This window comes from Eutrigla gurnardus (assembly GCF_963514095.1).
Source record: "Eutrigla gurnardus genome assembly, chromosome: 6".
NCBI lineage: Eukaryota > Metazoa > Chordata > Actinopteri > Perciformes > Triglidae > Eutrigla > Eutrigla gurnardus.
In genome coordinates this window covers 6,906,988-6,919,734 of record NC_139920.1, presented here as the reverse complement: position 1 = coordinate 6,919,734, position 12,747 = coordinate 6,906,988, and the positions used below count along the sequence as shown (strand labels likewise).

The window sequence follows — 12,747 nt, the reverse complement described above, 5'->3', positions numbered from 1 at the left end:
CTCACCAACAAAAAGCTCCCTGCAGATTTGCCCCAGGCTCTCATAGAGCAGTCGAGGGAGGGGAGAACAACGGACAGCTTTCCTAAGCACCTTATCCCTAGAGAAACAAAGTGTGTAAAATGTGAAAACACACTTTGTGAACAACTGATAACGTCAAAAGGCAAGATCCTGACAAGCACAGGTGTAGTTGAAGGTTGGTACCATCACAGATCTTTCTATGGTATTGTATTCCTATCAGTTATTGGGTTACATCATTTGTATGTACATGAGAAACATAAAAATAGTTCTACTAATCTCAAATGACATGCAAGCAATAACCATGATCTTTGTTTGGACTGTGTTTTTAGGAATATCAACATACAGGAAATCATGCCTGAGCTGTGGCTTGATTTACAGATACCAGGAGTGGGAGGAGGGTATCCACAATTTCGATGACCACATCATCCTGTCTCTGCACTTGTGCCTGATGGTCAGGAATGCACTTCAGGTGAGGGCATATAATTCAATAACATATTGTGCTCGCTTAAAGGTTCATTGATTTTCTATATTATGTGATAGATTTTATTTTTTTTACATCCTTTCTTAGTGACCCAACTTCTAAACTTATATGACAATAATAAATAATATTATTATATATTTAATCCTTGCTTATTCCTCCTTTATTATAATTTATTTAGTACAGATCATTACTGTTAAACAAATGGTGATTGAAGATGCAACTTTAACAAAATATAGAAATAAGCCACTGATCTTTTTTACATCTTGCATTGTTGTTGTGCCTTTAAGAACTACAATCTGTTTCCTTTCTAGCGGAGGCTGAGAACTTGCCGGAACTGGGAACAGGGAACGGAGTATGTTACCTGCTGTGGGCTTTTCTTATTTCACCATTTTCTGCCTTCTCCGATCTTTATTTTAATAATTATTTTCTTTATTTTTCATAGGAGGATGCTCTGCTTAGGGACACCACTGAGGCAGCAAGGTGGTGTCGGTCAAAAGCATTCAAGGGAAAAATTTCCCTTCCCCAGGTCATCACCATGGACGAGGAAGATCGCTTGAGGGCAGTGGAGCTGCTACGCATGTCTGATGGCCTGGATGAAGAGGAGATAAATGATCTCAGGGAACCGTTCTTGTTCCTTTTTAGTTTGCAGGAAGATTATGATGACTTTTGTATGAACATGATGGACACAAGGCAGATGCAGGTTTTTTCTGCATTTGAAAGAAGTGACAGACAGGAATAAATAAATAAAGTGTCAATGGCACAAACATCACTCAGTCTTCGATCTCCTTAATGAAGCTGATATAATTGAGTGTACAAATGTTTTTTACATGTGTCTATACTGTTTGTCACACTCACTTGGGGGAAATGCTATGGTAGAATTCATTGTTTATTTATTTTTTAAATATTGGCAGCATGGATAAAATAATGGACTTAGAGTAAAAAAAGAAGCCCAATATTAAGTCCTGATTTCACTTCACTGTTCCAGTTCAGCTGGCCAGAGGAACACAGGTTTCGAGTTCAGTAGGAGCTGAACCTCAGTAAAAAGGTGTGTGTGAAGTTGTGAGGGCTCATGAAAATGTACACGTATTACCATTATTTTGTTATTATTATTTATTACTATTATTGTGTTGGCTGGTATTTACATTTAAGCTACAAAAATATTTTTTTTTACCAAAGAACTAGACCAGACCTGATCCTGATATAAATCATAATGAAAGGTCCCCCCATACAAAAGTGTTTTGAGCTAAACCCAGAGGTGTGGCATATCGGGACAGAGCTGATCAAACAATGGTACCTAATACATTTGACTTAATTATTAGCTCTCTCTCTCTGTATTTTAATGAAATCCAGCTAACACGTGAATTGAAATTGTATCGTTATTCTACATCAATGCGTGGGTTTTATGCCACTCTGGCCGTAGGTGCTGCATTGATGTTTGAGAATGTGCTGCCCAAACTCCGCCACCAGATGGCGCCCGCGCGGTGGGCGGAGTCAAACGTTTAACTCCGCCCACGTTGAGCCACGCCCCGATCTGCGTACTGCAGCCAGGGGCTTCTCACCAAACTGCCAAATTGACCGTGCGCAAGGCTGCGCGGGTCGAAACTTGCATTACGCCGGCTCCGCCACCCTGTGCAGCCCTGCGCTGCGCCATGAAACTAGGGCCCATGTTTTCAAATTACCGTAAATCCCCGACCGTTTAAGCTATCGATGTAATTTCAACGGATTCTGAAAAGAGATATATAAGGTACATTACGGTAACACGCGAATGCCTGTGTGGCACAGTGGCGGAAGTGAAAGGAGCAGGAAGGTAGAAGCGGATGAGTGAGAGAGATTTCGGGAGAATTATATCTGTTTTAGCGGTCTTTTCTGTGTATGTATTCTTGTGATCTTGTAAATAATAATAGAAAAATAATAATAATAGTGTATCTGAGAGTTTGAAGTGTTTTAGCTGTGTTTTATGCCGTGTTTTTGGCGGATTTTCTCCGAAGTGTGCGTCTTTTTCGCCATTTTTAGTGTTTTTTCATTGGTAGTTATTCGTATAAAACATGTCGAGCAAATCTACCAGGGAGAGGAGACTCCCCTGGAGATTTGTGGAGGTGGTCGGACTGGAGGATGAACCCGAGGGACCAGGAGGAGTGTCACCGTCCCAACCACAGTAAGTAATACAGTCTGTATACATTGGATATTTATTCCTATCTTTATTACAATAATGTTTTTCAATATCTTGTGTAGTTTTTCTTATTGGCTTTGTCTCAAAATGCGTTATGATTGCTTTATTTATTACTTTCCATGTGTTATTATTGCTTTACCTATTCTTATACTGTTTCTTTTGGATAAATCTTATCTAATGTTATGATATATTTTTATACATTTAGAGATTCTTCTGATGAAGGGCCATCTATCCCCACCAGCAGTAGAAGAGGGTGTGGACGGATTCGGGTCCGTGGCCGAGGCCAAGGCCGAAGCAGCAGAGGTGCGGATGCTGCTGGTGCTCGTAGCAGGTCACTGCATCGCCAAGTGGCCTGGAAAACTGAGGCAGAGCCGGACACTGCCATCCCTCACTCGCCCAGGTTCATGCCAAAGCGCAACCCTGGTGTCCAACCCCCTCTCACACCTAGCACCCAAACACCAGGGGACATTTTCAATATTTTTTTTGACAGCCAGGTGATGAAGCTCACCTGGCTGTCAAAAAAACACAAAAAAACACAAAAAACACAAACAAAGCACACCCTGGATGTGTGAGGAGTGCAAGGTTGGGCTCCGTCTTCAGCTAGACAGGAACTGCTTCAGGGACTACCACAGCACCTAAAAGACGCCTGGACATGGACACACATAACAACCTGTAACATGATCCCTGAAAGCTCTAGGCAAACACAACTGTTTGAGAAGATGTAAAATAGGTTCACTTTTATTTCTGTAATCTCAAAAGTTTTCTTCATGTACATTTATAGTTGTTTATAAAGAGAAACCTGATGAAATTTCAAATCCGTTTTGTATTTTTTTGTTATTACTTACATAATAATGATATTTTCTGACACATTTATTGAAAAAAAAAAAAGACAAAAGGGACCAGGCAGACTGTTATAACTATAGTACTTAAAGGGTTATATATTAAGAAAATATCTCAGGTTACATTTGATTACGATAAAAATATATGACTTTTTTCATCATTTCATGAATGATTAAGGTACATTCATTATGGTTTCTTTTTTAGGCATAAGCACCTTTATTTAGACAGTGGATAGATGTTTTGAAACGGGGGAGAGAGAGGATGTGACATGCAGCAAAGAGCCGCTGGCCGGGATCGAACCAGGTTCCGCTGCGTACGTATGCGCTCTATGCACTCAATCTGCGCGCCGGTTTATCACTTCTTGTCCTTCCTCGGACACCGTATTTAATGAGTTGGGCCGATGATGATGGAGTAGGATCAGGTGATGATGACTGGGGAGACTCAGCCGATGGGGGAGACTCCGACAAAGGACACGGTTGCAGACTGGATTCTGTGGGGGTGGGTGAGGTCTGTGGTAAACAGAGAACAAAGGCAAAAGTAACATACAATGTGCTAAAACAGAAGATAGGCTAGTTGGTCGTCGTCGCTGTCCATTCTGGTCATTACATACGGATAACTAGCGAGTAAAAAAACAGTTTACAGCCATGAAGGCACACTTTACATATATTTTGTTGCCAATCAGTCGAAACACTCATCGTGAACACAATAGGATAGGGTTTGATGAGATTGCTAGTGTGCTAGCAAGCCCAAACAAAGCCACGCATGGTCACGTAACAATGCTTTTGATTACATACGGACTACTAGCGAGTAAAAAAAAGTTTACAACCATGAAGGCAGAAGTTATATATATATACGTTGTTGCCAATCCTTCGAATCATTTATCACACCGTGAACACAATAGGCTATGTTTTGCACTCTGACGAGACTGCTAGCTAGCCCAAACAAAGGTCGACCAGACAGATATTTACCTTGGCAGGAAAATTCGATGAGGTGGCCCGGTGTTTGATATGCGGGCATAACCAGGAGAGCATATGGTAAATTGGAGGGACTTTCTTTCCCCCCGCATCGCCGCTGCATGTGGACATTTGTTTTCGCACACGAGCGAACCGGTCCCTCACATTCTTCCACTTCGATTTACATTCCTCCACTGACCACCCGAGGTTCTGAGAGATCTGCTCCCACGAGTTGACGGACATTTGGTGGTCCTTGTAATGTCTCGCAGACACCTCGTACAGGTTCGTGTGCTTGCGAACCTCCTCCGCCAGACGCTCTTCCAGGTTGTTCATTTTCTCTCGACCAACTAAACAAAACGGACTCGAAGATTTTTAAAAATGGCGGTGTTTATGAGTGGAAACCGGATAGCGGTCTCCAGCGGATGTAGAGCGGACCAATCACAGCCAAAGCCGTTGCGTTGGTGTTGCGTTGGCGTTGCGTCGCCTCGACGCGCGTCGAGGATTTTTGGGAGGTACGCGTCAAGGCTTGATTATGCTTACGCGTAGTGATAACGCAACGGCAACACAACGGCCACGCAGTTGCTTGGAGACCGTGATGGTTCTGCGTTGGGTTTACGTGTCGAAATGCAATTCAATGCCACACCGGTAAAGGGCGCTATGTTTTTTGTAAAGACTGGCCGACCGACCGAGACTCTTGGCGTATATCATTGTAAGCTTCGTTATAGCGTATTTGTTTACTTTCCGGCTTTAAACATCCACAATTTTTCAGAACTTGGTGTTTTATTTCTTTGTGCAAAAGCGAGAAGGTGCAAACAATAAAACGAGGTGAAAACAATAAAAGTAGCCTTTTAAAAGTTTAAATGGCGGTGTTTATGAGTGGAAACCGGATAGCGGTCTCCAGCGGATGTAGTTAGCGGACCAATCACAGCCGATGCCGCTGCGTTGGTGTTGCGTTGCTGTTGCGTCGCCTCGACGCGCGTCGAGGATTTTTGGGAGGCACACGTCAGGCCCTTGCGTTGACGTAAGGGGGGTCCGCAAGGACGCAAGGGGTCCGCAAGCCCCGTTGCGTTGTGTCGACGCGGAAGCATAATCCAGCCTTCAGGCCCTTGCGTTGACGTAAGGGGGGTCCGCAAACTCCCTTGCGTTTTGTCGACGCGGAAGCATAATCCAGCCTTAACTCCGTCCACATTGAGGTCTGCGTCTGCAGTCAGGGATACATGCAGTTGCTGGAAAACGGTTTACTTTCGGGTCTCCGTATCCTATAGTGCTAAAATAATTTCACCATGCCCGATCTGACCACCATGTCACATTGCACGATTCAATTTAAAAACAACACACTAACTCACACCACACACTATGCAGAGATCTATTATGTCAAGTAAAGAGACAACGGTTCTGAACATTTAGTGAATGAGTGTTTATCCACAAGTTATCTAGCACACACACCTACTATCACCACCACCAATCTCCTCCTCCTCCTCCTCCTGTACCACCATGGCAGCGGGAGCCTCACTTTCAATGTCCGCCTGCGACTCCTGCCTAGAGGGACCCGCCGCAGCCGAAGCCTCGGAAGCGGAGGCCCCCGCTGCAACAAACATGTTTAATATGTTTCCGCTCTCAGCCGCATCAGTAGCGAGAGCTTTTTTTTTGTTTTTGCAACGCCTTTTCATTTTTTCTCCATTTTTGCTTTGTTTTTCGTGTGTTTCTCTTCTCTCTCATAATGATTGCTCATCATTTGATTGGACGAGGGCGGGGGGGGGGGGGGGGGGTAGCCTATCATAGGGCCACTGGGCCAGGTATTCTTTAGACAGACAAGCAAGCCACTGGGCCTCTAATGTGTCTGTGGGTTGCAGCTGAGCTCTGTGGGCCGGTGCATGTCTCTCTCCCATGGGCTGCAGCAAAAAAAAAGGCAGCCACTGCCCGCCCATTACTGACCGGCCCACCGGGAAAACTCCCTGTACTCCCTATGACCAATCCACCCCTGGAGGTGGGGGGGACACAAGTATTTTTAATAAAACTCTTACTCTTTCAGTTCACTGTGTTTTCTAGTAGTTCTTCTAGTTTTCTATTGCTACTATTAAGTTTACTGTTCCCTTTTTGGTTTGACTGGTTGTAAATCATGTAGCAAAACATTATCACAGAATTCTAATCCATTAGTAATAACAACAATAATAATAATACATGTTATTGATCAGATTATTGAGAGCTTTGTAAATGATGAGGAGGATCTTGAAGTGGATATGCTGCTTTATTGGGAGCCAGTGAAGGTGTTGCAGGATGGGTGTAACGCATTTCTTTGAGTAACTTACACTTTCACTTCTAAAGAAGTCTCTTATGTCCGCTTTTCTTTTTTTAGACATCCTGGCTGTGTCTTATTAGCAAACACACATGCACGCGCGCACATGCGCACACGGACACCGATTCAAATGTTTATATAAGGATATTACAATCCTTCTAGCGACGTCAGGCAGAACAAACTCCCAACGCACAGTAGCGGACTCCTGAGTTTGGGGAAATTTCACATCCACAAAAACAAATGGGCCAAATCTAAACTGAACATCGTACCCTTTAAACATGAACTGCACCGTTATACTGCCACAATCAAGAACATCAGTAATAAGAAAGCTGCCAAAACGTACTTTATTATGGAGAAATTTTGTGCAAGTGATTTATAAAAACCTCTGACTGTCTTATGTTTGTGTTTTGTTTTTTGTTTTTGTCTGTTGTGCTGTGTTTGTTGTTTGCTACGACGGAGTATTAGGGCCAGACTAAGAGGAAAAATATATAATTACGAGAATAAAGTCGTAACATTACGAGAATAAAGTCATAATATTACGAGAATAAAGTCATAATATTACGAGAATAAAGTCGTAACATTACGAGAATAAAGTCATAATATTACGAGAATAAAGTCGTAACATTACGAGAATAAAGTCATAATATTACGTGAATAAAGTCGTAATATTACAAGAATAAAGTCGTAACATTACGAGAATAAAAGTCATAATATTACGAGAATAAAGTCGTAATAAGGAAATACTTAATCTTCTGGCACATCAGCATCAAATTATCATCAGTATCAGGACTTTGAAGCGATTGTGCAAACGACTGTGTCTCTTTCGAAGAAAGAACCACACGGATTTGGAAGAAATTGCTTCTTTTGTGGAAGAGGAGCTGTCTGGTAGTGGTCAACTGCAACTGAGGCTGCTGTTTGGTTGAGCTAGTCACAGTGGCGGTGCTAGGTTTCATGACACCCTGGGCGAACCTCACCTCCAGCGCCCCCCCCACATACACACAAATGGACCCCCCCCTGCCCCCTTCTGCGACGGTCAACAAGCGCTTCTGCTCAGCTATTGTTGTTTATTTTTTTTATCATAACCTCATAAAATAAATATGCCATGTTTCTGTAACTAAAGAGAGAGAGAGAGAGAGAGAGAGAGAGAGACACACACAGACAGAGAGAGTGTGTATGGTAGTAGACAGTGTAGATATACAGTTGAAATACACATATTTATTTATCTACTCTTCACATTTATTAAATGTATTTTCTCTTCCTGTTTCCCAGTGCGAGTTTAGATACACAAATATCGCATTTGTCAATTGCGGTATTTTATTTTGAAAATTGCTTTAATTTTTTTAAATTGACCGGATTGTCTCGTGTTTCTTTGTGTGATTTCCTGCCAGAATTCGCGGCGCTTCCGCGGCCGGTGTGAACCAGTCTCTCTCAGCATCAGCAGACGCACCTTTTTTTTATGCGGGCGCTCATGCCGCCCCTCCACGAATGCCGCCCTGGGCGTCTGCCCATACTGCCCATATGAGAAACCGCCACTGGCTAGTCACGTCAGAACTTGATAACGACTTTGACTTTATTCTCGTAATATTATGACTTTTTTCTCGTAATATTATGACTTTTTTCTCGAAATATTATGACTTTTTTCTCGTAATGTTACGACTTTATTCTCGTAGACCTAATATGACTTTATTCTCGTAATTTAAAAAAAAATATTTTTTTCTCTTAGTCTGGCCCTAATATTCCGTTGTAGTTTGCTTTATTGTCTCAATAAAACAATTTTTTTTTAAAAAGTAGCGGACTCCTGTAGAACTCCTGACCGCAGACTAGCAGACCGTAGGTGTGCAAGCAAGATGGAGTGACAGCGGGGAGAGCCAATCACACAAGAAACGGCAGAGCCAATCGAGGAGCTTGTAGGCGGTCTAAACTAAGGGAAACAGGCTTCAGTTTGAGCGGCCGTTTTACGCTTGGTCCTAGCACTTGAAGCGTCTGTTTACTATAGCGTAACATTGTTTTTGGACGGTAAAAAGTGCAGGGGACATGTCCCCTGTGTCCCCCCCCCCCAAATTACGTCCGTGTTCGGCGCTGTGTTTTAACTGTTAACCCGTTTATATATTTTATATTTATATATATAAATGACAAGCCATCAAGTAATTTCTATTTGAGATGTTGGACCACTGACCTGTCTGTAAGATAATACAATGTAAAGCCCTCAGGTTTCTGCAGTGTGTATGTACAGTATCTCATCGCTCACTCCATCTGCAGCCTTCCAGTCTCATTCTGTGGTTCAAAAATCTAATAGTACTGTTCTCACATAATTCTGGCCATTATTGATTATTATGGATCCACGTAAATGTAGAAAATGTGTTAATGTATGTTTCAGACTCTGACCTGACATTTGTCATAAATAAATACACTGATTCATTTGTCGTGTGCTTTTTGAAGACTATTTTTTGGGTCATGCTTTACCAAGATGAATTTTTATTCTTGTAAAAAGAAATAAACATCACATTTTACAATATGGAACCTTGAATGTTATTATCACCCTGTGTAACCACAAAACAAAGCTTAAAGAGTTCTTAATGTACATAAAGCATCTTTAATAGTATTAGTAGGCTATCATGTACATCTGAGACACAGCTTAACATACTTTTATACATACTATCAGGTTCAACTGGCAATAATATTCAGGTTAAAGGCTCCATTAGTGTTTTATATTTCACTACTCTGAGGCTTGCAAAGCAAATTTCATATAATGAAGTATGTTCTTATATAGACATAAAACAATCATTAGGGGGAAACATGAACACAAGAATAAAATAAACACCTTGCAAAAGCTGCTGCCCGACACGGATAAGCACTAGGCGATGAGAGAGACCTTGCAAATTACAAACATCACCTGATAAAAATCTATTCTCATAAATCATGTGATGCTGAATTATAGTAATCACATCTGAACATGTCCACAGCAGATATTATTTAAAGGACCAGCGTTATTAAAAGATATAATAGAGTATATGACTGCAGACAAATGTATGCATATATATACACTGTTGCCCATGAAGTTGGAATATTTTGTTTTCAGACACAATCCTCTGTTTATTCCTATTTAAATGCATCAGTAATCACCTTTGACCAGGTGCAATGATTGCATTATGTCCCAATTACCCAACATTTGTTTGGTGCTGTAAAAGACAAGACATTTGCAAATTATTCCAACTTTTTAGGCAACCCTGTATGTCTTTTTCAGCATTTCTCTTCTCTATCTTTAATCTTCTGCAGAATATTAATGCTGTTTCTACGATAGAACGATTGTTCCGGTATCGCTTCTGCCTTCTTGTGATATTCTATCGACCTGTTGGAATCTTGTCGGTCAAAGTATAAATATGCTGCGTATTTGTTGTAAAGCATCTGTTTTTCTGCAGGTTCAAGCTCACGTTCTAGCAGTTTCTGGTATATCTGCTCAGCTTCAGCCTGGTCGTGATTGGACTTTGCGTATATATTTGCCAGATCTATTTCCTTCAGAAGTGAAGAATGTGGGTAAAGAGAAATCACCTCTTTAAGGAGGCTGACTGCTCTGTCTATCTCACTTTGCTTTGGGCGACTGTCCCTGGGAAACATTATCTTCCATTTATAGCAGAGTGCAGCACATCTCTTCAGATAACGCTCATCTGGATGGTTTTTCAGAGCCTCCTCTGCCAAATCAATGGCCTCATCAATAGACACATACTTCCCGTAAACCCACAGTAACGACTTAATACCACTGTAGCTGCTGACAGGATTTCTCAAAACCTTTCTGGCTAACTCGTGTGCCTCATCTACAATTCTTTCTCCTTTCTTAGCACATTGCTCAACGTACTTAATGGCGATGTACAAGTTCTCTGGATCCTGTTCCTTAGCGATTCTCATTTTCTCTAAGATGTCAGCCTCCACCCCTATGTTGTTGTGTCTGAGAGCATTCTCCAACCCTATGGCATGGCTGGTGTTCCACTCCACCATGTCCGGCTGCATCCTGATGGCTCTCTGGAAGTAATCTCCAGCCTGCAGCTTTTTCTCTCTGCTGAACTTCATCAGGGTCCAGGCCTTTTCAGCGCAGATCTCCGCATGGAGCTCGTCCTGGGCTGGAGATGGGTATTTACTCATCAGGGCGTTGACCTTTGACAGGTAAGCCTCGCTCTCTGTTTGGTCTCCCAGGAGATGGTGCAGCCAAGCCAGGTTCCCGTAGTTCACCACTAACCACGAGCCCTCATCTGCTTTTCTCATCTGGCGGAAGGCCTCTGCAGCCTTGTTGAAGGAACTCTGGGCGTCTTCAGTGAACCCCAGATTGTACTGAATGAACCCTCGCAGGTTGTAAATGTGACCCAGCCACTTGTTTCCCTCCTCCGTGCCGATGTCCTCCAGCTGGTCCCTGAGACGCAAGAGTTTGGACCTGCCGGGCTCCAGATCCCAGGTGAAGTGGCACTGCAGGGCCTCCAGTTTGGACTCCAGTGTTGTTTGTTGAGCAACACTGATGCAAAATATGAAAAAAATATTTAAACAGTACTTTGCTTTATTATTTGTTCTTTTTAATTATAATGCGCACTGTACACCAAGACAAATCTTTTGAATGTGAAAAAGTACTTGGCAATAAACTCCTTTCTCATTCTGAGACACGGCATTGAATGTGTGCAACGGAAATACGGAGGGAAGGATGTTTTTCTATTTGTTAGTTGCTTGTTGTTGTTCCCTCAGCCCTTTGTCCCATCAACTCTATGTTCCCATAACCCTATGTTCCCTCAACCCCATGTTCCATCGTTCCATCAACCCTATGTTCCCTCAACCCTATGTTCCCTCATCCCCATGTTCCATCAACTCTATATTCCCACAGACTAATAATAACATAAAGAACTTGATAAACCCAACCCTAATCCTAACTAAAGAAAGAAAGAAAGAAAGAAAGAAAGAAAGAAAGAAAGAAAGAAAGAAATGGTCCATGATGTTAATATTTGGAGCCCTGGGACTTAAGTATAGGTTATTTAATCAATCATAATCAAAGTAATATGTTCTCATAGACTACAATATACAGAAGCAGTTACTCACCTCATCATTCAGCTGTTTCCTCACTTCTGTAGTTCTTTAAATATTAAGCTGGCTCGGGTTGCTGTCTTGGGTCTGCAGGTGTATATCGGTGATGTCCAGCTTCTGCTTTACTGTAAGTTGTAAGATGTTGTTGACCACACAGCTTGAAACGAGACTGAAGTTTCACAGGTTGGGCATTAGCAAGTGTTTTATTCTGGCATGGTGCGCCTTGACTTTCGTTTTCCATGAATGGAAACCTACAGCCACACTTGAAAAAACAAAAAACAAAAGCCCAGCGAAAACATGACTCATCAAACGTTAAAATAGTTTCTTCTCTCACATAAACATTCTTGTGTCAGGCTTGGGCAAGGAGGGAGGACACAGGTGCAGGGCAGAGGCAGGTTAAACAGGTTTTTATTCTAAAAAAAAAAAAAGTACAAACAAAAGATTGCTCCACTGGGAGGAAAAACATGGCTAACGGCCAGGGCCGGACTGGGAGACTTTTTCAGGCCAGGAGTCAGTCATGTAACCAGGCCACCCTGGCCTTGCCCACACGCGCACGTTCACGCCCACACCTACATGCATTGGCACGCATGTACACGCACATGCACGCACGCACGCACGAACACACACACACACACACACACACACACACACACACACACACACACACACACACACACACACACTGCATTCCAAATAGAAGTTCAAATATGGGACTTATGTACAAACTAAGTTAGGAATACAGTAACTTTTGTGTTTGGGGCCGGGCTGGTAAAATACAGTAACACAACAATCCTCAGCAAAATCCACTAACCCACTTACTAGAAGAGAATAAAGGTTTAACGCAGTGCCAAGGTTACTTAAACATCATATCATGTGGAATGTCAACTGCCTCTTTGGCATAATTTTTATGTGTTGCCTACAATATAACCTA

At 42.2% G+C, this 12,747-nt stretch overlaps 1 protein-coding gene and 1 long non-coding RNA gene across 2 annotated transcripts; one reads left to right on the top strand and one right to left on the bottom strand.

Moving 5' to 3' along the window:
* The first annotated feature begins 2,191 nt into the window (after nt 1–2,191).
* LOC311014845 lies at nt 2,192–3,144 on the top strand. Its single transcript, XR_014597302.1, has 2 exons — nt 2,192–2,654; nt 2,875–3,144. It is a non-coding gene; the product is annotated as an uncharacterized lncRNA (long non-coding RNA).
* Nucleotides 3,145–9,213: 6,069 nt separating this feature from the next.
* LOC311014351 (interferon-induced protein with tetratricopeptide repeats 1-like) lies at nt 9,214–12,015 on the bottom strand. Its single transcript, XM_084010914.1, has 2 exons — nt 11,832–12,015; nt 9,214–11,259 (listed from the first exon to the last, which is right to left on the bottom strand). Exons 1-2 carry the CDS (start codon nt 11,837–11,839, stop codon nt 9,999–10,001), a joined length of 1,269 nt encoding a protein of 422 aa, XP_083867040.1. The 5' UTR covers nt 11,840–12,015; the 3' UTR covers nt 9,214–9,998.
* Nucleotides 12,016–12,747: the final 732 nt, after the last annotated feature.